The sequence below is a fragment of the Nesoenas mayeri genome (assembly GCF_963082525.1).
Source record: "Nesoenas mayeri genome assembly, chromosome: 8".
Taxonomy (NCBI): domain Eukaryota; kingdom Metazoa; phylum Chordata; class Aves; order Columbiformes; family Columbidae; genus Nesoenas; species Nesoenas mayeri.
Window position 1 is genome coordinate 30,020,288 of NC_137554.1, and position 25,612 is coordinate 30,045,899.

At 43.0% G+C, this 25,612-nt stretch overlaps 1 protein-coding gene across 2 annotated transcripts in view; it reads right to left on the reverse strand.

Moving 5' to 3' along the window:
- The window catches only part of RABGAP1L (RAB GTPase activating protein 1 like), a gene marked incomplete at its 5' end in the record, with an annotated part of 208,595 nt that overhangs the window by 11,960 nt on the left and 171,023 nt on the right, over positions 1 to 25,612 (reverse strand). For both annotated transcript variants that reach the window (XM_080348482.1, XM_080348483.1), the window contains one exon: positions 3,185 to 3,277. In XM_080348482.1, coding sequence (XP_080204608.1) covers positions 3,185 to 3,277 — 93 coding nt within the window. The remainder of the gene's footprint in view (positions 1 to 3,184; positions 3,278 to 25,612) is intronic.

A 25,612-nucleotide genomic window follows, 5' to 3' on the forward strand; every position in this document is an offset into this window, starting at 1 on the left:
AACCCTGTTACATGAGATGTTCTCAAACACAGATAAAACCCCCATAATATATGATCAATCTGAACTATATTGCTATATTTTTTTGCACATGCAACTCACTTTTCTTCCTGGCTTCTACAGGCAATTTGGAATTTATTTTAACCAAAAGTAATGAAATTCGGTGACAAACAGCAATTGAAAATATATTTAATTTTGTACCTTTTAAAAAAAATCTATCTGACAAAAAGGTGAATGATAAGTTGTTATAAGCCACAGAAAATAAAGTGAAAAGGTATCCATAAAAAAATATGACACTTCCTAGATAATACTTGTAAATACAGAAGGAAATAAACTCCAAAATTAATTGGCACTCTTTACTCCTGTTCATTTGGTAAGTCAAATCACAACATGAAATATGAGCTGGGCAGGAACCCCTATGGCATGTAACACAGCTTTTTGCACACAAATTTAACCTGTCAAGAAAACATGACTGGTTAATGGCAGGCTGGATGTCACAAAACCAGCCCGTTTCTGGAATTTATGGAGACTTTGGGGTCGGTGGGACTGGAGCAGCCCTTCCCTGGACATACCCAGCTGCCCTTGGGCAGGCAGCATCTCCACCCTGGGGATCCCCAGGGAGGCTGCTCAAGTGCCCATCTCCCTGCACGCCGGGGTGAAGGTCAGACCCGCAAGCGACAGCTGTGACAGCTCCGGTGAGTCCTCTGTGCACAGCAAGGACGGAGCGGGAGGAGGAGGCAGCAGCGCAGCCTGGGCCCCGCTGCCACCACACGGCCTGTCACCTGCTCTCCCAAAAGCCCATTGAGCCACTTCCACTGAGGGCCATGTCACAGGCAGGTGTCTTAAGACATCTTTCATCACTGCAACTTGGCAGTGCCAGTGTCTCTGTTGTCCTGACAAATCTCTGTTGGTAATAAATACTGTAACACGCTGCAAACAACACAACTATAACTAAAAACTATTAACAGACTGAAAGCCTGTTTCCTACTTGACCTATAAGAGGAATATTCTATAGAGATCTCTACTCCAGCAATCCCATCCAAGAAACATCCCTTCCCTGGGCAGTAAACCAAAAACTCATTTTGTTCTGGGACGGAAAACTGTAAAAATTACAAGGATGTAGTCCTTTAGGGCACAGAGAGCGCGTAAGGCCAGAGGGAGCTCACAGCAAGACTGTGCTCAGAGGCTATACTGGCTTTTCAGCAGCATAGGCTCAGTCCTTTCCCAGACCAAGCCCAGCTGGGCAAAGCCTAGCAGTGATGCTGCCAAAATGAAATGGATTCCTAAACAGAAGTGATCATTTAAGGGACAAGCAAAGCTGGCTCCCTATTTTCTGCCTGCAAGGATCCACACTGCTTGCGTTTCCTGCTGCCCTTTGGAAACACTCTTGAAATGTCAATTCCTACTAATCTCAGCTTGACACACTAATAACATCCAAAAAGCAAGAAAAGGAACAGAGAGCACTTACAAGCATTTCTCCATGACACCCATCAGCTGAAGAATGCATCCGAACTTTGAACTTAATGTGCAACTAACCAGTTACAGGGACACTCTAATCACAGCATCGCTAAGAGGATCAGACCCAATCTGGCTTAATATAAAATGACACGCAGATTTTCAAAAGTGCAAGCCAGAACCTTGGGTTGGGATCTTGACTGTGACAGTGACTCACATAATCAGTGGCCAAAGAGTCACTTTCTGTGTCCTCATTTGCAGCTTGGGCATAATGTTCTTCACCACCCATCGCCCAAAATTAACTAGTTAATGTGCCTCCACACAGCTTCAAAGAAACCTTATTTGTTTTCTAAGTATTAGTCTAATTCCACACTAAGCGAACTACTGGAAAAATAGTCAGCAGCAGGTTGTGGTTTTTTTCTAAATAGGTCAGACTTGCTATTGATTATCGGCTGCTACAGCAATCCCAGTTCTCACCAACAATAATATCTGCACCCTTTGACATCAAAAGAACTACACTCAAAACATATTTTTTTCACAGGTAAATATTTAAAAAAATATAGTCAGTTTTATTTTCTCTGTACCTGTAACTATCTCATCACATTTATGAACAGTCACTATAGATTTTCATCCTGTGGTTTTTTGAACATGGAGCACTTTCCTTGCATTCACAGACCATGTAAACCTGTTGCACTTTGTATGATTATTCACTACTCCACGCTCCTTGTAGACTGTACCAACTGCAACGTCACTTCACGTATTAAGGCACAATGAAGAACAGCAGGTAAACAGTACAGGTATGGGAAAGCAATGTCAGTTTCCAGCTAACCTGGGCAATGGGCAGTAAAGTGCTTCATCTCTGGCAACTTCACCTAAAGAAAGCTGAAGTTTTCAAAACAGGGTAAACAATAAGTGGATCCTGAACACTAAGTGAAGTATGTGCCTAGAGGCACACATACAAAAAAATCGATGGCAGCAGAATGCAGCAGTGACAATAAAAGCAAATACATTGGAAAGATAAGCAATGCTGATCCAAACTAAAGAACTATTCTTTTTTGGTGAACTATCAAGCTATCATATTAATAACTGAACCTTTATTTCTCTGCTGCTTTAAAGCAGAATATTTATTACTACTAATTCTATTGCAGTGGTACCTTGGGACCCCAGGACAGCTCTGGGTCCCACTGTACTAGACATTATATTAACAAAAAACCACTAACACTTTATATAAACAGAGATGAATACCAAGAATCATATCAGTCAAGGAAGAGTTCATCTTCCGAGAGTCTCTGTGGATGCCACTGCACACAGCTTGTGCTAGAACACTGTGTGTTTTCTCCTTTTTGTGTCTGTAGCTGAGAATCACCCTTTGTTTCTGCGTCTCATGAAGATCTCCCGTAAAAGTGCAACAGCAGGAGAGTTACCTACAAACATATAAACTGAAAGAAGAAAAATATTATATGTGGCTACTTGCAGATGTCTTGAGAATTACAAATTGTGATTGAAATATTCCTGGAAAAAAACCCCACTAACTCCAAGTGTTCAAAATGCTTGTTCAAGAAAGGGGATGAATTTCATCTGCCGCTTAACTTCCCTAAGATCTGCATCGGCCCTTCCTGGGGACATGAGTGCAGCACACACGCCTCAGCATAACCACTGGGACCAGCTCACTCCCCATGGGATTCAGCCGAGGAAACAGGTTCCCATATAGCATCTATAGTGCCTCCCGTACCTTGTATCTGTCCATAGGATCTTCCTGCTGCAGCTGACTCTCACGCATTGTTTGGTACTCTCTCTCATATTTCTTCAGCTTTTTGGTTGGCACCTGTGGAACAGATTTGGAAAACATGCATGTAAAGACCAGAGGAATACCGGAAAGGTCGTCTGAAAGCTCTCCTGGCAGACAGGAAGCCAAGGAAAGTGCTGGAAAGCCGGTGCTGAATAAAGTCACTCCCCATTGCCCCCCCTTTCCCTACTCAGCAAATACTCACAACACAGTTGACACTGAAAGACAACTTTCTGCGCCTACTGTTGTTCATTACTCAAATATTCCAAGGAAACAAGAATGAAGTAGGGACATATTAATAAGAGGAACAAGATGGAAAAAAAACATGAACAGGAGAGAACAGGGAAGAGTAAAATACGCTTTGATAAGTATGATGCACAAAACTAATGCCTTAGCAAGCAAACTGGTAGAAGTGAGATTAGAAAAAAGGGGCATTTGTACAAAAGGACCGGAAAACCCGCTTTTCCCGGATCCGTTCTGTGTCTGTCTGTCCCCCTTGTCTATTTCGATCGCATCTAGCTGACTCCTGGTGTGAGGACGTGCTGCTGTCACCTTGCCTTAGGGCAAAAAATTACTGCCAATGAGCAGAGATACGTGTTTACACGTAGTTCTGGTGGTGTTCTCCCTTTACTGGTTTCCAGCCCAATACCTCCTTCCTCTGCAGCACAGGAAGGGACCAGGCAAGTGCTCAGTGTCGCTGCAGAAGCCTCTGGCAGGTACAGGGAGAAGATGTGAAACCATGATCTGCAAAGCTCGGTGCACTGGGAGCACTCGTAAAGCAGCACTAATGCCCACAATTACTGATGAAATCTGAAACCATCCCCTCTAAAGAGAGCAAAGAGAAAAGGGAAACACAAAAACATGAAGCACTTTGGACAAATATACAAGAGAATTTCAGTCTGATGACTCTTAATAGCACAAAGTACAATGACATGAAAACAATTAAATGAGAGGTGTGTTTTTACGTTTCAACAGAGCAACACTGAAGATGCAAACCCAGCCCTTTTTGTCTCAGATTGAAAATCTCGAGGCTACTTAATATTCACAAATAAGAAATCATTTCAGTGCAGTCCTCTAAATAAAGCGAACCAATTGCACATCCATCGCTGCCTTATTTTTCCGGTTTCATCTTGTATTCTCTATTGAGACAAGGCAGAATTTAACTTGCACAGAGCCAATCTGGCACTTACTCACCTGCCTGAACACCACCAAAATCTCATCTGAACATACCACATCACAAACCGCATGGTGGGCAGTGGAGAACAAGAATCAGCTCCTTCATTTAACTCTGCCCTCCACCATCTTCACAGTCCCTGTTTCCACTCGCTGACAATTCACAACTATTTCCTAATGCCTGGTAACTCTTCTCACCAACCAGTTCTTCCCTATATGTTCTCCTTTACTTTCTTGAATTTTAATTCACAGCTGTGAGGAGGACCGTGCACAGGGGGTTGACGTCCCTTATCTCCTCCATGCTTTTTCAAAAGTATCTTGATTTATGCATTTTAGTATCTATTTGTTCTACAACCTCATCTTAATTGGAAAAATAGTACCTAAATACAGAGGAAGTCTATTTTAAGGGGCTAGGAGGGAGACAATCCCTATTAGAAAGCCAGTCCATACTAATCCACTTAAAATAGAAACTTGAGCAGGTATGTTTAATAACTTTGGCAGAGACTGTGCTTCACTGTTATTGTCCATTCAGCTGCATGACTCAAGGGAGTTTGATAATTTATTACAGCACTTCCTACTTCTGGGCATACACTGATACACAGAGAAAAAAAAATATTTAAAAGCCCATTTCCATATTCCCTAATTTAATTCCCTGAAACAGTTGGTGAATTCGACAAGGGAATTCTCTGTAAGCCCTTGCCTAAGTAAGTGCATAGTGCTAGCGATGCTTCAGTCTTCATGGGCTGCTCCTGAACAGAGTGTGCACATAAATTCTCTGCAAAAGCTTCTGCAATATTGATTTCTTCTTTCTTTAGCATCACAAGGTGTACTGGCTAGAACTGATAGCTATCAAATTTAGGAGACTCTTATGGTTTATAAACATGGCTCACCTGTTTATCTCAGTATGTTATCTCCTTGACTCGTTTTATTTTATTGTGTTCAAGCATAAAATCATGTCACAACTAGCTGTATGTACAGAAGCAGCATCTTAATAAAACACCCAAGCAGAAGAACTGAACAAGCAAAAACCTCTTTCTGAAAAACAACCAACAAGCTACTGCATTGAAGGAGTCAGCGCAGTGAGGTGATACATGGCAGGTAAGAAACAAAAATACTTTGTTTTTAGCTGCCCCCCTGTTCAGACAGGGCTGGGCAGATCTGCCCCGCCTGCTCTGGCAGCGTGTCAAGCATCACTCAGCTCCAGGAGACCTTTCCCTCATCCTGCCGTTTCTTTAGCTGTTTAGACAGTTCAGCCCAACCTTGCTGGGTTAATAAATCACGTATCTACCACTCCTTCCTCCAAAACGTTTTTTTTTGTTGTAATGAGGCACTCAGAGGATGTAGTTATCATTATGTTCATTTGACAGCCAAGGAAATGGAAACACAAAGTGATTTCCTGAACATATTGCAGACAGCCAGAGGCTGATCCAGACAGAAAAATCCTATTACCTGATTTCTGATTTCAGCACCACCGCAATGCCAGACTGACCAGTCTCTTTCCCAGAGTGCCACTGCTTTTCTCTATCCAGCACTGCATAAACACGCCAAAAATACACTGTCCCATCACACTAAATTCTGTGATCTCTGCACTCTGAATATTTATTCCTAGTTCTCACCTCAATGTAGAAGGGGAAAAAAAAAAAGCGCCAATTAACCAGCCATGCAATGTTTTTCTTTCCCATCCTTTGAAGCAGATGACTTAATTTGCTGTTTCACTGGTGATGGATTTGCTTGATATCTGAAGACTGAGGCAAGGGACGTGCACCCCTCCGCAGACAGGGTTACACCGTGTGTCCCTGCCTGCAGCCCAGCTCCCCCTCCATCCATCCATCACCCACATCTCGGGCTGCGATCCCCAGGACAAGCCCAGACTTTTCCTGCTGCTGCAAAGCAGGACCATCTCTAAGCATATATGACGCCTGGGAACCTGGTTTAGAGGTGATGGGACCAGCCTGAGCTCAGGCTGAGCTCACTCAGACCTGGCTCAGCCCCTGCATGCAACCAGAAGCATCAACGCAAATCACTGCTGTTAATACGTGTGCCACTATTGAGGATACCCGCGTTACGCGTGGGTACTTGATTTTCTTCACATTATGATTTAAAACAATATTAAAAGCAAGTTAATTTCAAAATAACACTTGGTTCTCCAAAGTGTGTCACATAAGGACTCTAAGCTTTAACCAGAGCCTCAGACAGCAGGTTAGCTTCAACGAATTTCAGATCACACGCATCGTCTTAGTTCATGCTCAAAGTTGTATCAGTTTGTTCTCATTAATACTTCATATTTAAAAGACAACTATATCAGGTTCAAGGAAGGATAATATAGCTCTATTTAAACACTTTATTAGGCCAAAATAAATCTTTAATGTAACAAAAACGTAAAAAGAAACTGACTCAGTGCTCTCCTGGTCCTTGCAGTCCCTGCTATGCATAACTGTATCGTCCTTTTCTTAAAACGTGGTTGCCAAAAGGCATGAAGGAGTATATTCTGCAATGGCTGTCACTGGCAGTAACGTTCAGAAGTAGATTTTCTTTTGGAAAATAGTAGTTTTTCTTTTGGAAGGATGGATGATGGAAAAGAAAGAACCAAACCCGCAGTAACATGTTGATACAACAGACTCGTCTCTTGGACAAGACTTTAAAAGGGGTAAGTGGGATGTCATATTTAGATGCTATGCAATACAATCTGAACAACTGTATCTCCAAAGAGATATTGGCCACAAGGAGGATATCTGAAGGGAAGAAGAGCAATTAATAATTTCCTACAAAACTCTATTTGCACTGGGTAGTCTGTGGAGAAGCAAATCTGCAGCATTCATTTGCAGAAAAAAATGTAGGGATTAAAATCAGCTGCTACCTAAAGAAAATTCACAAGCTGTAATACAGCTAGAAGAAATTTCCATTTCTCCTTTTGTCACTGTGCAGTGAAGGGCTCGCTGATAACAAGCTGTTTCACTGCAGGTTTGAAATCAAGTGGAACAGTCCTCATCAGCATTTCACCTAAGTACAGCATCGTATCCAGGACCCGGGCATCCCCCGCTCTAAAACACAGCACAAATCCCATTAAACATCACCTAACCCCTGGTTTTGGGGGCAACATGATCAAAATGTTTTTGTGAAGCAGCTTCTGGGCCATGATCTGATTCTCAGGGCAGCCTGGCGCTGGGCAAGCCCGCAGCACCGAACCGGCAGTGCTGGGGCTGCACGTGGGTCCGCGGTGCCGTTATTCTGCTCCAGCTGGGCTGTTGCACGCAGCACAATAAAAGCCCTAAATGTCAGACGCTCTTTTATCATCTCCACCGGCAGGAAGAGATATCCCTGAGATGCCTTGGAAACGTACACTGTGTTGGAAAGATGGTCTGCTTAACGCGTGCCTGTCTGAATGCCCGCTGCAGAACAGCATCGCTCTCCACCTCCTAGCTGGAAAAAAGAACTTACAGAAATGCTCCTTTTATATTGACAGAGCAGCTTGCTCCACAGCAGCACACCTAAGTACCCCTTCCTTGCACGGGAGAGTTTTCTTCCTTCCGCAAGTCACCTTGTTGCCAGCTCTGTCGGTGTAAGATCTCCTGAAGAGAGTTTTCAGGATAACACAAATTCAATTTGAAAGCTGGCTGGAGGCAAAGGAAACTAGCTTTGCTGTGAATTTTTATTTTTATTTAATTCTTCCGCATCAGTCCATTATCCAAATATCTCAATTGCATCTGAGACACCCACAGGTATTTACAAGAAGAAGGGAAAGGCAGGGTGCAAAATTTACAGAGTACCTGCACAAGTTACTGTGATTCAAAATGGCAGTGGGCACAGTCAGTGACTCTGGCTGATTCCCAACACCAGATCCTCTAGTCAGATTTTTATCTCTATAATGTATTTCCATTCATTGAAACCTGCTGAACCTGGCATAACACATTATTCTTCCATAGCCCTGCTGTTTAAAGATCTGCTTAGTGAGGCTCAGTGAGCAACACAATATGTTAAAAACGTAGGTTGAGACTGAGACATGTTCAATGAGCCTCATTGTCCAGCAATCCAGCAGCAACACGGGGAAAGGGAAGGAAATACAGATTCCCTGGACTGTAGCTCTAAACACTGGCATGTACTTGTGCTCTCACCACAGCGCTTGTGTTTGAGAGGCACATGTGTTGACTGCAGGGGAACTTGCATCTAGAAATAAAACGGCTCAAGGAAAGGATGTTCTGCCTTGCAGCAGAGATTCTTCAAAACACCTCTTGTCAGCATTCAAAAATTCATTTTCACTTCGAGATCTGGAGGGCTTATTATCCACTTCAACTCTATTTGTTTTAGCAAAAAAGAGACACCCTGAGTGGCTTAAAAGCAGTGCCTGGAAATGGCACTTGCCATTATATTCTTTATATACTTGCAGCTGATGTCTAGCAGCTCACGCAGACAAAAAGTGCTTCCTTTGGCGTACAGATAAGGGCTTTAGCATCGAGACAGACACAGTGAAAGGAAACAGCTATATCCACTTTGGCAGCAAGCACCCATTTTGCATTTAAATTGGCTCTGGTCAACAGGAATACTGTGGTTGAGGATACAAATATTTGAAACATTCTAGATGGAAAATATGGGTATACAGGTCATTTTCATTATCTGACATAACTTAAAGAATGCCTGAACAGTGAGATCTCTGCTACAAAAGACTATATGGGCTAAATGAAACTGTGTATATATCCTGCGGACACAGACTAGGATCTTAGACAGGGCCCTGCTCGCAGTTAATACAAACAACAGCAGTTTTTCCAACACAAAATTTATTCTTTGCTTTATACCTCATAACCTAACAGTTCCAAGTGATTTTGTGTGTCTTGCATACATACACCTTTCAGTATACAGCATTTGGTGCTAAAGGCTTTGTACGTATCCTCAGTGACTACACAAAATCAGACCCTCAGCTCTCCCCCCTTTTAAGGTACATCACTCATTCTGATTTGCACCTGCCCACAACCATTTTAGAGCTTTGGTTGTATTTCCTGGCACATCACAGCAATAGAGTGTGAACAGGAAGACAAGCAGAGTCTTCACCACCATCCCCAGGACAACAGAACTGGAAATTCAGGAAAAAGCCCCCAGTGATCTTCTTGCATCACTTAGCAAAGGAACCCCCTGTTCCCAGCTACAGAAGGTAGCTAAGTGGTGCTAGTGTTCGCTTTCCAACCTTCCTGAGAGGATGCAAAAAGGAACACAGACCTATCTCCCTATTGCACTTATCGAAAATTGCCAACACAAGGCTACCAAATGGTCACTAACCAGGTTCAAAATATCATCTTATAATGGCTGTAAAACCTGTCTCATCAAACGTATTTAGTCCACAGAGCCCACAGCTTTCAGCTAACAACCCCTGAGCTCAATGCATCTTCTGAAAGCTGCCATGAGCCTGGGAAACCGGCTGCCTGTCCTGACCCTGCTGAGATACCCAGCCACCACTTGTCCCTGTCACACTCTGTGCCCAGCGTAAGATGAAAAAAATATTCCCCTTCCTGAGATGGAGCATTGGTGCCAGATCTCAACTCTGAACTGAACGGTACGCCCCGCTGAGCCACGTCCAGCAGTAAAGAACCTCGCAGTATTCTTGGAATACACATTCTATGTGTTATTGTTTGCAATTCTTTGTTGCAGTATCAAAAACTGTAATGCTGTCACACTCTAAATTGGCAAGTCTGTTTAAAATCATAGTCACGCTTCTCTGATGTGTAGTGAGGTCCTTGCTGCTAAAACACCTTTCCTTAATTTTAGAAATATTTCAAACCCACAAGTTACTAACAGCAATTACTAAGAGCACTACTCCAGTAGCAGAGAAAACCATACCTTTTCTATACTAAAGCTAAACCATTCAGGGCTCTACCATTCAGGGCTTCTGTTATGTCAAACACTTTTATGTGTATTTCAGCAACTAACACAACTTTTAGCACATCTTCTCAAAAGCCTTGTCCTTTTTCTGCTTGTCCAGCTCCATAAACACTACTGCTAAAACCCTAAAATAAAAAACCAATTCTTTAAAACCACACAGAAAATGATGAGCCCTTTGAAAATATAAGTGGGACCATGTCCAACTCCCAAGGTATCAGAAGCGCTCACTGAAGCATTTTGCTGCAATAACTAATCCTTGCGCTGCTCCGTTATCTCTGTAATCCTTCATCTGCCCAGAAGGTTTCCTCCGTGCCTTTAGCGAGGCTGCAGGTTTGGCCACATTCGCGCCTCTCAGCATTGGTGGTACCTGCAGAGGCCTTGGCGTGGAGCTGGCGGAGGCCAGGACAGGAGAGGTGAGAGGCACCGGGAGCTGTTGATGCAGCATGAGCAGCACCTGAGAGCAGCCCGGGGTGGGAACGCTGGGCAGCACTGCACGGCAGCCGCGAGAGACACAAAGCAGGTGTATCGCTTCACAAACCTGGATGTACGAGGCCGGTTTTTGGTTTTTCAACCTGCCATTTCACTGCCCCAACTCCAGTTCCACACCGCTGCCCCAGCGCTACAATCTGAGTTTGCTGCTTCACCTGCGTGGAGACCTGCGCTCATCCATCATGTCAGTTACCAAGGAACTCAAGACCGACGACTTTATCATCTAGCAGGGAAAAATCCCAGGAGCATCTTAAGCACTAAGAAAAGCAAGAAGTTTCATCAGGCAGGAGGAGCTGGGGGTGGAAGATGAAATGTGGCCGTGCTGCCAACCTCAGCTGGAAAGCCAAGCTGCTGCTGAAGAGAGAGCTCTACAGAAGAGAGGGCTCCTACAGAGGGAAAACACACTTTGTGCACAAAAGGAAGCCAGTTACTATTAGCAGCAACATCTAAGCAACATCTACTTCCCGTTGTTTTCAACCCCCAGTACCAACAGCCGCAAAAAGGAGGCAAGCCTAATAATCTTCCTGAGCTCTCTGTACTGTCCCTCTTGACACAAAAAGGAGACCCTCAGTTTTGGGATACCAGAACTCAATGTTGTCCGACCTGCTACAGCCGTTCAACCTGAATCTGGACAATCTCTGCTTGCTGCTGCTTCTCTACACACTTCGCCTCTGTGGTCGCCAAGGTGAAGGACAAACAAATGCCATGGCGTGTTAACTTGGGATTGCTCAGGTGACTCTACCTTGTAGCAAAAGTACAATGTTTGTATATACGCTGAACTCTGTGCTGGCGTAGCTGAGATGCTACCTTGAAATCAAACCATCTGGATTTTTCTTAGCACAAAAATCAAGCCTACAGCTTTAAAACAATGTTCTTTTTTTCTGAAGCTCATGTTGACACAGCTAGAAGGAAGCAATAAAGAATAAATGTCCATATTGAATGGTGCATGAAAGCGCAAACTAAACAGGATAAAAACCACTGAAATATGTTTTCCAACTTTGGCAGTGAATTTGTGCCAAATTATTCAGAGAACTGGGTTCAAAAAGAATGAAAACTGTTGTAGACAAGGAAGACAGAATATTTTTAACTACCACATTCACCTACACAAACTTTCTATTCCACCTTCTAGTAATTAAGAAATCAGGCTTCCATGAAGAGATTAACCGCCTTTTCATCTAGTTTTAACGTTCCTTTCAAAGTCAATGAACACACTGATCACGCAAACACCGACAGAACACTGAGAAATATGTGTACTTTCCATTTGCTATGACTACACACAAAGCTTTCAGGTTTGTACACAGCTTTACTAAGGTGTGATGTATCTTATATAATGACAACCTACAATTAGTGAGGTAAGAAGGCTGAAGGGTAGAATTCAGGAGCTTCAAACCTTTCATTTGTCCCACTTTCTCATCTCAATATGACAATTATGGTATCTAACAGATTAGAAGCGGCTTATGTATCAATCTTATCTGAACTGCCTCACCTGTGGCGAGAGAAATTAGTTAAATTATTCTTATTTAACCATTTCTGTATTTAAATGTTGAAATATGACCTTACAAAGTAACTCGTTACCTGCTCTTCTTTAATCGCAAAGGTTCAATGCTGATACCAAACAAGTTCAAGGTCATTACATTTACAGACCTAATGAACCAAAAACGTCCAGAAACTTATTTCAAATTTCTTCTCCCAAACGGGCTTGTAATGACAGAGACAGAAGCAATTTCTCAAGTGCCCAGAAAAACTTATATCAATTTTCCAGGAATTCTTTTTCTGAAGAAAATGAGGAAGCTTCAAAATACTCAAATATCCATGCTTTAATCACAAAGATTCTGCTCTTATTTATAAAAGGGCTATTTGACACACTGCTTAAAGAATTTCCTCTTGATCCAAAGCCTATAAAAGAGCAGCAAGAAGAAATGCTTTCAAACATGAAAAGGATTAGAAAATAATGCAGGTAATTAATTAGGGACAAATGAAACAATAACTAAAACTAAATGCAGAAGAAAGAAGTTTAAGTTCCTTCTTGAGTTTTGTTAGGCTGGCGTTGACTCTAGAGTGTACTGAAAACAAGAGGACTCCTAAGCATTGTCCATTTGCATTAATAATTAGAGCTCAAAAATAATTACAATTCAGAGGAGTCAGCACTGTCCAGAAAACAGTTCGGCTCTGTTGCAAACCAGGCTGCAGGTTTTTACACAGAGCAGAAGTGCTGACAGAACTAGCGGATGAGATCTCCCATCACCGATGTTCATTTTCAGTAAATCCTTGAACGCAGTGGAGATTCACTTAGATTAGAAGAAAATTCTGTATTACCAGCATTTAAGAACCACAAGTCAAACCGTCTGGATGACTTTGGTTCATCAGATGAAACTCAGAAACCCACACACAGGCTCTGCAGAGCTGATAAGGATCCAGCTGACAGCTAATGCAGGAAAGTAACTGGTTCCACACCAGTGGGATTTCATAAACTGTAGGTCCCATTTTATTCTTTATCTACAGCTTTAATTGATAGAAGTAACTTTACAGTTATAACAGTCTTCTCTAGCACTGGATTCACTACCACATGATAGATTTATTCTACAAAACAAACAAAACCAACCAAGAGGAGTATCCAATAGCCATAACAGCCATTAAGCATGAATTAAAATGCTTAGGAAATGGGTCAAAAAGCCATTGTCAGAGGACATCATTATTCAATGACATTTTTCATTTTGGGTTAATGACATCCTAAAAGGTGTCTTCTGGGAATCATACAGGATCCAGCCTTACCAAGCATTACATCGGTGGCCTGGAAGTGAAAAACACAGTCCCAGTAATAAAATTTGCAGAAGATGCATCGGTAGAAAGAGCAGTAAAGAACAAGAAGGACCAGAAAATTTCTTGCATGTATTTGAATTCTTGGAAGCTGCTTACTCAATGAAACACCACTGCTCCTGCCCCTGGTGTCTAGGCGTGAAGATGCCAAACAGTGCCAGCCTCACTAGCAACCCCAAACCCAAAGTTTGGCCAGCTGCCCATTAGACTTCAGCCCCTCATCACCACACCCTGTGCTCCTGCAGGGCCACCCAGGTTCTCACCCACTTTGCAGTTCACCCATCCGCTCTGAACCTCCTCAGTTTTGCTTCGATGGGAAACTGAGAGCCTGGAAATCGTAACGGCAGAGCCTGCTGGTGCGTGACCACACATTGCTTCTCTAAAACAGCCGATAATTCCCCTGAACGGAGAGCTACACACAACAAGGCAGGCAGGCAAATGGAAGTACAATGAAGCTTTCCAGAAGAATGTTTTTCAGCTCTGGATTAAGAGGATTATACCACTTACTGTACGATTTTTTTAAACCCTTGGGTCCAAGTTTTCTGCAGATAAGCTGAGAACTGCAATTCGCTAGAGCAAAGCCACTCAGCTCCTGCACAAATGCCACAGCAGAACGGCTGTGCAAAGTAGTTCCAGAGTAACTTGAAATCTTGAAAGCAAGACCACACAGCAAAACAACCGTGTGTCAAGGTCACACCGCAATATGACTAATTTTATTAAAATATATGTTGGAGGATTGCTATCATAGTGTTGTTTTGTAGCGTATTTAACAAAACCTTATCTCGGATCATCTACATCCTGTTTAATTGTCTAGTGTTTATGCGCATCAAAGCAACAGTACAAAAACACTGCTACCCCTTCCACTGAAAAAAAATCACATTTTCTATTGAAAAATACAACTAGAGTTGATGGGACCCGGCCAACAGCAGATAATTCTGATTTTCCTCATGAAGGTCATTACCTGTGTGGCACTGGACAGGTCCTGCAGGACTGGCCTGAAGCACAAACAACCCACGACAGGGATTGTCTGGGTCTGGTTTGGTTTCAGTCTTAACCCTTTGCCACTGCACGTCATAACCAGTAGCTCTCTGCAAGAGAGATTCCTGTGCGGCCCGACCTATTGCACAACCCACATGAACTATAAAGAATTACTAATTCAAGATTTCTGGAACTACAACAAAGCCATCCTGGTATCCAAACTGTGGAACAGGATGAAAACCTTTAAAGAACTTTTTAACATTTCCCTGCAACTAGAGCAGCATACTAGAAAAACCTTTAAAAATGAATGAAATGTGGATTTTGCAAACAAACAGATGAATCCTGGATTGCAGAAATCCCTGTCCCATTAACATGAACCCTCAGAATGAACAATGAACTCTGCAGAATCTTACTTTACATGCAGTACATGCCGTTGTACAGTCTGGTAAAATGACCAGGACGGAGTCAACAGGATTTGCCTCAACTTATCCCAATCGGCCACTTGTCCCACGATCAAACACAGCAACAGAGAACTGAAAAGAAACTTTCTGAGTCATCAGGTACTAGCGCAGGCTCCCACGCACCATCTAATCCCATCACAATCCTGTTGAGCTTCATCTTAAACGTACTCAGGTTGTTTGCACCATTATTTGCTTAGTACACCTCCAAACCATTTAAAGGAGTAGTTAAGTATTTCCTACGTAAACCCTGCAAAAACCACCTTTCTTATCTACTAGTACGTAATGTACTGAAACATGTTAATACTCTTTGATTCAGGAAAAAAAAAAGAGTTGATAAGAACACAAAGTAAAGTCAGTCATTCAGACATTATAAATAATAGTAATGATGATGCTCTTCCTCCCATGGTTGTTCCATGTAAGTATCTCTGTTTAATAGGAGCTAAGTAACTACCTCATAAAGAATTTTTTTTTAATGTTATTTCATCTTATTTTCGAAGTGGCCCAAGTCAGTTGGAGCTGTAACGTGGTGCTCTTGACATCAGTTACTTCTCCTCCAGTCCCTCACAGCTGATCTGGAGGAATCTAGAGATACACAACACAAAGGCTGTTACTTCTGCTACAAAGCTACACGAAACTGAAGAGGTCATCGCCAAGCAGCACTTTACAGATATAAATTATAGGGCAAGCCATCCATGACATGTTCTGTTACCTCATCTGAGAACACCTCCCTTTGTCACAGCCTAGTGACCTACCTGGATACAAACACACGCACCGACCAAAATCTGCAAACACAAATGCTTAACTGGGTTGCTACATAATTCACCTGATTTGTATTTAAACTGAAATTTTAACTGCCTCTGCTTTCAAGTTGAGCTCAACACCTGCACGTGCGTTTTCATAGACTTCTTTTGACTGCTTCTATGTGAACCGGCTCACACCAAACTGAGTCTAAACTACTGACTTGGGCGCAGCTCCCTGCAAGTGCTCGGGCTCCACGAGGGAGGAAGAGGAGCACGCTATACATGTCATCTACATAAAGATATACGCTATTTATGAAAAAAAAGAACCAGTAATCTAACTAAAAGGTTTTTATGGACATTTATGCTGATTTCAGAAGAAACAAAAGTGTTAAATTGCCATTCCAAAGCAAAGGACAGATTCTCTCAGATTTAGTGCTGACCGTGACCTACACCCCAGATCCTCAGTGAACACTGGGCATCTGGCCTGACCTTTTAACTGACACGCTAAGACACCAAGTGTGTACATCATTTAGTGCTGATTCTTCCGTTAGATAAGTTCAGGCACTTACCCACTTAATTATTATTTCAATTATTTCAATATTATTTCAAAAACATTATTTTAAGTGTTATCCTACTGAGCAAATCACCTTCTTCTAAACTTCATTATTTTAACAGTCTTATCTCTTATAAATTATTTTAATTTTGTTGATTCATGACAGCAAATTTCTGAAAAAGTAATAAAAAGAGAAACTAAATAATCAACAGCTTTCAGCAGAACGACTTAACTACTGGACAGAGTATAACTGTAAAAAATTACTGGCAAAAGGAGCAAGGGCAACACCTACCACAGATTTGGGTTTGCTGACCGCCACCAGGTTGGCCAGAAAATCTTCATCGTACAGCTGGCTAAAAACGTGGGCATCGTAAGCCACCGTTATGGAGATTTCTTCCATCATTTTGCCGGCAAGCTGGTGTCAGCGGGCAGAGCAGGTTGGGAAGGCACAGTGAGCCTTGGCTCAGGCCCGAGGCCGTTGCTCACACCCACCTGAAGAAGCTAACGAGGAAGGAGTGTCACCGCAGAAACTATGACCCAGCAAATCAGCTCCCGCGGGCGTTTTCCTCTCCACGGTGCCTCTTATTATGGTTGGAAGCACATATGAAACACCTGCTCACGCTCCCAGCTTGCAAAAGGCATTTGCTCAAGTTTGGGGAAAGGCAGGGAACCTGTTTTAATTCCAGTGTTAGGCTGAAGATGAAAAAGCAGTAGCCAAACCAGATTAGTAATTAAGCAAGAAAAGATCCATCAGGGCTTGACAGCAGGACCAGAATCACTTCTGTTCTTCTTAAACTTTGGAGCAATTGTTTATTCTTTATATCCAGTTTTCTCTCATGAAAGCTGATATTCTTCTTAGCAGAGTCTCACTTTCCAATGAATTGCTTCTTCTGGCTTATTTGTAAATTCAGGGACTGCTGTAATGATGATTTCTTTCAGACATTCCTTGGAATTTTCTACAAGTTTCTAAATTTCTCCTTTCATAACAGCACTCACTTCCACCTTCACACAGATCTGAAATGCATTTCGTGCCATGTAGACACTTGGATTTTAGGAAGATGATGATGCCATCAAATCACAACCCTCCAAAAAGTCCTTCAGCTTCCATTTCTAATACAGGGTAAAAGAGCCATGCAAAATGCAATGAAGAGTGTGAGCTCTTCCTCGAATAAACTCACACCTCCACAAGTGAAATAAGGTGTTAAACCTGAATCTGGGACTGGCTTTTTTTTAACCAAGAAGAGATAGATTTCTTGTCTATAAGTCCTAAACAGCGTGGCTGCCTTCAAATTGCTCCTGGCTTTCCAATTAATTTATCAAAACATCTGACACAGAAAAAAAAAACAGCACGAGGGTAAAAAAAAAAATCAGAAAAATAATTAAAAATTAATATTCTCAAAACTACAAATGAAAATCTAGAAAATAACAAGCGATTTGAAGAATAAACACAATATCCCCAAAAGAAACTTCATTCAGGAGACTTAGGCAAAGTAAAACTCCCAAGCAAATCAGCACTTCTGCTTTCACTTTTCCACTACATTTATATCTTCTTTGGAAGCCTTTTCTTCTTCCTGGTGAACAATCATACCTGCTCAAGAAACACGAAGCATTTCAGCCCCTGCATTTGGCTCCCAAAAGAATATGTGCTGGATGCAGCAAATCTGGTAGAAATTTCCAGTTCAGGTTGCTGGTAGCATATGGTTACACTCTCGCTTTCCAGAATAAACAGGGTCAGCCCCACCTTGCTTTTCTCTTTTTCCCGTGCTCCCGGAGTATCTTTATCAAAGATTATACAGGTATCTAAATAGCACCGGGTGCTATTTGCATTTCAATAGGAAACTTGAGCAACAGCTGTAGCGTACAGGATTAAAAGCCCAGCATCTCTTCCTCTTAAATAGGGGGAGAAATTACATGTTATTGCTAGGAAACAGAGTTCTAATAGGCTTATGGCAAACAAAAAATGCAGCACTTGAGGTTAAATCCTTGAGACTAAAGCAGATTCTGATCATGCTTAACCCTTGCAGGCCAAAGAAAGGTATTTTTTCCTCTAAATGCACCTATAGCGCATTTTTTAAAGTTTTTCTCCAAAGGTTTGCAAGTTTTTTCCAGTTAATTCCCACGGCAGAGATCCTTTAGATTCCGATCCTGAAGTGATATCCAGCTCACGAGATTGCTCTCCGTGTCGCCCATACAAACCCCATACCTGCTGTGCTAAATCCCGCTTAGGTTTCCCCGAGTGCTTTCAGTGACCGCTTCCTCTTGCTTTTCGCTGCCTTGTGGGGTGGGTGTTATTTGTTCTTGTCGCAAACTCGAGAAGGGCCAAGCTGCAGTGTCTGCTGCCGGGCTGCTCTGAGGTGTGCTCACAAAGGCACCTGTTGTAAGAGGTGAAGAAAGTCCCTTCCCACAACCCCTCCCGCTCCCCGGGCTGCCAACAGGGACTGACGTGACATCGGAACAGTCGTGCGGGCACAGGGGAGAGAGCGGGCGGTGGAACAACAAACATCCCCGTGTTAATGAGACACCAATTTAACTCTGCAATAAGGGCAGGAGGTGGAGAATGCAAATTATCAGATGCACTCCACAGCTGCAGCTACCCGGATCCCTCCCCTGATTTAGCCAACAGGCATTTCTATTTTATAAGGAATTATGCACCAGAACCTATATTCCCTTTTTTTTTTTTTCATCTTAAACAGAACAGTTTTGATGATTTAACAGCACTAAAGCTACATGCTACTATTGTATTATTGGCCAAATAATTCTTCTGATATTTATTCTTAACAAAGGGCTTGTAATTTTGGCATGTTCTAACTAGCAATTGCAAGACCTAACAACTGATTTTTGACTTTGGCTAATGCATACCTTTGCTTTTAAAAGGAAGTTTTTCAGTAGTTACTCCAAGATAATGGAGCTGAGCTGCCCACAAATCCCTACAAACCTGTGTTTTACATCCGTGTTAACGGTCTGTGCTGTGCTCTGAATCAGCACACAAAATTACAAGTATTGAGCCTCTTAAACTAAATCTATTGAGTTGAACAGACTGAAGCAAATCTGTCCCCGCAGGCCCAGCACAGCACCGGGGGATGGAAAGGAAAATCCATGCAGAGAGATGCCCTGGCCCATCTCCTCAGGCCGCACTGCACACTCCTGCCAGCATTTCAAATACAGCCTCCCCCTCAGCCAGGGCTTCTGAGCGCTCCAGTGATGAATAATCTATCAAAAGACAATAAAAAGCACATAATGCAACTTCATGCTTCTTTAAAGCAAATAGCGCTGCTCTGTGTAACACCATGTCGACCATGCAGCCTTCCTTGAGGAACAGGAACACAGTCCCCTCCACGACACCGTTTTGGAAAGCATACCTCCTCCAAAGCAGGAATTTGCGGAGAAGCGGTTCAACCAAGCAGTCAGGATGACAGAGGAGAGCCAGCAGAAGGACAGGAGAGCTGCAGAAAACTGTTAACTAATTAAGGTAAGTAGCCCTAATTACAGTTGTTGCGATTTGTATGCTGGTGTATAATAGAGGTGAATGGAAAATTCCTGAATTGAGCAAACCGGTTAGCTTAGCAAAGCAGAATCCTGCTCGCTCCTGAGATAAATTCACTCTCACTCCACCCCCAGGAATGTCTTGCTGCTATCTGACGGGAGAGGATCTTCTGATAGACGGGAAGGCATTACAGATGGGAGGGATGTGCAGCTCCTTGCTAAGCACTCCCTTCCTGCCACCTCATTTCTGAAACATAAAGGCGTTTTCTGCTGTTTGCTTTTCACGTATTAATTAATCTGGGAAGATCACAGCAGTTTTCAGATAAGGAAACATAAAACTCCTTTCAGAGCACTTGGAATGGCATTTGGCCACCTTCAAGGGTGTTTTCCCCCAGATGGGGATGAATAATGGCAATATCACGTTCTTTTCACAACTCCCTTACCCATTAACGACCTGTAAGAACTGTTTTGAAGATGACCAGCAAGTGTAACGCTCGGTTACAAGTCAAACCCTTGGCCAAGCCTGTGCTGGAGTGGAAGGCCGGGAGCGGCTGCCTGTCCTCTGCAGGCCTGGTCATCCCGTATCACAAACAAGGAGCAAAGCAAAGCATTTACTGCTGTGCTGGTGCAGCCTTTGAGAAGGCTATGATTTTATTCAGAACTCTGTTCCAGTTTTAGACATCAGTAGGTAAATACTTATAGATGTGCTTTGGGGTCCGAAGTGAGCACTGAGCGCTAAGCCACTGCTGCCAGGAGCGCCCCGTACCATTGGGAAAAACAGTTGCCAGGCTCAGGCTGATCTATAGTTCAGCAATTGCTTCCCTATTTTTTTTTGTCTAAAGATGTGGGTGTATGCACCTGTGTTTCGCCTAAAATAATCCTCCAAATGTGTGGAAAAATCTGGGCTCCATGTGCTTTAGCATATGTACTTACATGGGTAAATCCTCCCAATTTGCGGCTATGCCGCACTCTCCCGATTTGAAAGCAGGCGAGGTTGTAAACTCATTTTTGCAGATTACAGCCAGCAAAGCCACGGTGCTGGAGAGAGCGCATGTTTCTCTGGTGGCGGTGGCAGAGGTCAGCGGGGCTGGAATTGCTGAGGCAAAGGGGTTCCCGACAAACGCGCAGGGGAAAGCTCCAACTTCGGCGTCTTCATTTTTGTTGCCAGCTCTGCCTCTTGAATTATTTACTCTAAGCAGGAATAACAGAGGTGGGCAGAACTATCGCCCTGGTCTCCTTCACTTACAGAAAAGCACTAACAGCAAAATCACTGCAAAAGCAGGAGGAACCTTGACAAACACAGTCAAAGCGTCTTTACAGATTAAAATGAATGCGGCAGAAAATGCCCAGATTCCCTTCTGCCAGCCTCCCCAAATCAGCTGTGTGCCACTCAAAAAGCTGGTCCCACTCCCAAACAACTGCCGTGGAAGGATTTTCTTCCACAAAGTTCCTAGATGATCTTTAAATGTCACAAAAAGAAGTAAACCTCTTTATTAGCCTTGCCTCTCACACTACAAAGGGTGGAAGAACGGCCAGCCGATAGCTCCCCAGCCTGCTGGAGGTCATTCCCTGTAGTTTTAAAAGCATAGTCTTCATTAATTCTGTTCTGTGTACTTGTTCTGTTTCTCAAAGAGATAGTTATTAATGCTTGCAATTTTAAATGGTTTGGGTCAAGTTTGTGCTTCATTTCAGGTTTTACATTAACTTGAAATTACAGCTAAACAAGTGCATGAAGCTGCCTAAAACAAATCCACCCATTTTGATTTCTAAAAACTATACGAATCTGAAAAAGCTTAAACAACAGCATAGCTGGGATGCCAGCCTACAGCTACATACTCAGCTCAGTCCATGCCAGATTATTTTAAAGCCTTTAAAATTAACTCATGACTCTCTTTTGATTTTTAATTAATTAAATTCACATTTCTAATTTATGTTTTCACATTTCTTTTCTATACTGCTACTATCACTTTCTAAGGGCATTATGGATTACCTCCTCTCTTCAGCTAAGTTTCCTTTGTATGTCAAATGTCTGACAGAAACATCTCACTTAGTGAACTTCCTTCTTGTCTGCTGAGAATTTGCATTAGAGTTGGGATGAATTTTGCTTGTTGGTCTTTTTCCAGAGGGTTTGGACCAGTCCCAGCTGTGGGTGCGGGTTATCCTGCGCCCCACGCGGAGCTGCGCTGGGACGGGCAATGGAGGCAGCGGGACAGGGAAAGAGTCGGATGCCACTGAGCCAGTGTTGCTACCGTGTAAAAGGAATATTCACATCTTCTCGCTGTTAGATTCTGGAAATCCTAGCTTTTGGCTGTTAAAAAACCTGAGATTTTACTGGTGAGCTCCAGGACACGCAGCTCGATGCGCTCTGAGTGGGGCCACACCACTTCGCATCACAGACACCCCTACAAAAACCAGTCAGAAGGAAAAGCCAGAAATTCCCAAACTAAGAGCGTAATTTCCTGAAAAGCAACAGGCTTCTGCCACCTGTTTCACCCCTTCTCTTCAGGGACCTGTTTCTTATCTCCTCCCAGTTCAGTGACAGCAAACACCCATAAACTGCTCAACACCACAGCGGAGGGAGCGGGACCAGAGACCAGGGACCTTCCTACCCCTGCCCAGGGCCGTGGCAGCATCTCTGCCTCTCTGCCCTCCCAGGCCAAGGCACAGACAGGTCCCTTAGCTGCTGAAGGGACAAACATTAACAACCTGTTTGCCATTGTAAATGCCTGTGATATATATTCCCTAGGGCTGTTAATCCAACAACTGAATAATACTTGCTTTTAAACCATGCGAATGGATTGAGAGCTAAGTTCCATAATCACAGAATCACAAGATGGTTTGGGTTGAAGGGACCTTCAAAGCTCCCCCAGTGCCACCCCTGCCATGAGCAGAGACATCTTCACCAGCTCAGGTTGCTCAGAGCCCCATCCAGCCTGGCCTGGGATGTCTCCAGGGATGGTTCATCCACCACCTCTCTGGGCAACCTGGGCCAGGCTCTCACCACCCTCAGGGACAAAATTTTCTTCCTCATGTCTGGCCTCAATCTCCCTCCTTTAGTTTAAAACCATCACCCCTTGTGCTGTCACAACAGGACCTGCTAAAAAGTCTGTGTCCATCTTTCTTATAGGCCCCTGATGAAGTGATAACAAAGTGATCTGAAACACTACCTGTGAAATGTATTATAACCTTGTTGCATTCATCACTTCAACAGGTATTGGAAAGAAAACGAATGGGGTCAAGCATGTTTTATCAAGAAGATTAGCACAGCAGTCATAGTAAGAGTGCTTTGCACTTAAAATGATACGGGTTTCTGGCCTGGTTTCAGTGGAGCTTGATTCAGCAATTTCACCCAAATAGCCCACAAGCTAAGGCAAGCAGAGCCAAACTTTATCAAGCTAAAGCTTCATCAGAGTAACAGAGCTAGTTTAGGCTTTGTACAAACCATAACTGTACAGCAAGTATATACCTGTATCGCTACCTTCAGCCACAGGCTACTGTCTTTTCATGTACAGCATATGATCAGCAAACAAAAGATCTTAATTAACATCAAGTAGCACATTAAATAGTGACATCTGTCACATGAAGATACTCACATTGGGACCCAGGACTCGGGGCTTCTAATTCAAAACCCACATGATTCACTTTCTTGAGGTAGATACATCTCTACAAATTCATCTTTCCCTTCCCAAAGAGGGATTAAGAGTCCTTATCTACCTCCCAGAGGAAGACTAGGAATGGTGAAACTTATGAAGAATGCAAAGCTATAAGTTGTATTATTAGTGGTGTTGTTATTATGCTGCTGTCTGACAAGTTTTCTCCGTAGTGCTGTTCAATGTTTTATGAACGAGTCACGCTGCACAGGGAGCTGGGACCCTGCAGCAGGGCACAGTGACACGGTTACCTGGATGAGCCATCTGAAGCACCCTGTATCACATCACATTTAGTATCTTTACTAAGCGTCACTTTGTACCTCATCTTTAGCCTGGGACAAGAGGAAGAAAAAGGAAAGAATGAAATGCCAGAGAGCCAGACATTATGAGAAAGTCTTGTACTTAATTAAAAGAAAATGGCAGGAGCTCAGCATATCATCTGTCCATCCAAACTCCCAGAGCTGGCCAGGCACAAACTCACTATAATACATTCTGCTAGGCAATGATGAGGCCACAGCAAAGCCCCACTAAATTCTATGTCAACGTTTTCTGTGTGAAACCCTGACAGAAGCCTCATGGAGAAGACATTTCTACGTGTAAATAGCGCAAGAGTAATGGCATATTCCCAAAACAAAACAAAAATCCACAGTATGATTGATTGGAGATGAGATAAAGGATAATTAAGACTGAAATGATGCAAGTGAGCAGGATATGGCACATGGTGTCAGCTAAACTGGACCAAACCAGACAAACTAGTCCCAGTATCTTGACGGTTCAGGTATAAAAGAGTTTGATTGTGAGATGCAATCTGGACTGAGGCATGCTGGAAGGCTCTGAAATTAGATTATTTCATGCATGATACACTATAAGTACAAACTACTGATACCTTCCAGGAGAGCAGCACATTCCACAATGCCGAAATTAAAAATCAAAGCATTATCTTTGAGGTCAAAGGACTGAACGTAGCCAAAAAGGCCAGAAATCAGCACTTGCTAGTGTATTTTCATACCAAAGATGCTTTAGCAGAGACCTGATTCAGAAAGCATTTGACATGAGACGCGTTTGCTGGGAAAGACGGACGGCAGCCAAGTCTCTGTGCTCCCCTGGAACTGGCACAGGTCAGGTCCCGAGGAGGAAAGCGGCTCAGGGCTGTGCAAGCTGATCTGCCGCGTAAGGCTCCCAGCAGCATCCCCTAATCTGAGCCTCACATTATCCTGTGCTGCTAAATCCCTGCTCATCCTCACGCAGTTCACTGAAAGGGAAATTCTGTTCCCACAAGATGATTTGGGAGACAAACTATTTCAGTGCTTAACTGGGCTGATCTATTCTCCTACTGTGCAAATCTGTATCTGCATTGAATGCTTCAAAATACCACTATGAGAAAAGCTTCTGTATTTTCATATGAATTAAAGACTAAATTGTCCTGATTTGACTGTTAAGAAGCTTATTTTAAGAGCTCAACTGGTATGTACAGAGGAGGAGAGAAAGCAGGTTCTTACACAAGTTACCAAAGAGCTCTCTCTCTGATAATGAGGTATTTCTTCAGACATCAGAGACCTGAGATATTTCCACATCCTCTTCTACCCTCCTCATTTGTCTTATCCCAAGTTTATATTTTGTCTAAAATCTGGACTGCAGGTTTTGTATTACTGCTCCTAGTATATCTATGCAACTAAAAGAAATGAGACACGTCCTAAAAGAACTAATCAGGAATTGGTCCCGCTTAGCACAGCTGTGGCCAGAGAACATTTTCTCCTCGTACCCACAGGGTCCTGCCCAGGCTGGGTTCAGGGTATCTGCCACGCGGCCTGGGCTGTGCTCCCACTGAGCCCCCTCAACATCCAAATAAAGGGCTACATTGATTGAAAATTGAGCCATAATGAAAAATTAAGAGATACCATTCTTTTGCATATCTCGGTTTTGACGGTGGTGAGGAATAGTAAGGCAGCAGTTTCAGCCTAGCACCCATCAATATTCAGAAAGGACACCAGCGATCAAATTTCACCTCTGTGTTTACAGTTCAAATTAATATGGGGGAAATGAGTGTCTGCATCTGTTCACTCATCTGGAGACTGAAAGAATCAACCCGGGGGGTTGTTTGCTTGCAACAACATTGAACTGCAACATTTCATCTGATGGTGTGAACATGATGCTAATCTGAA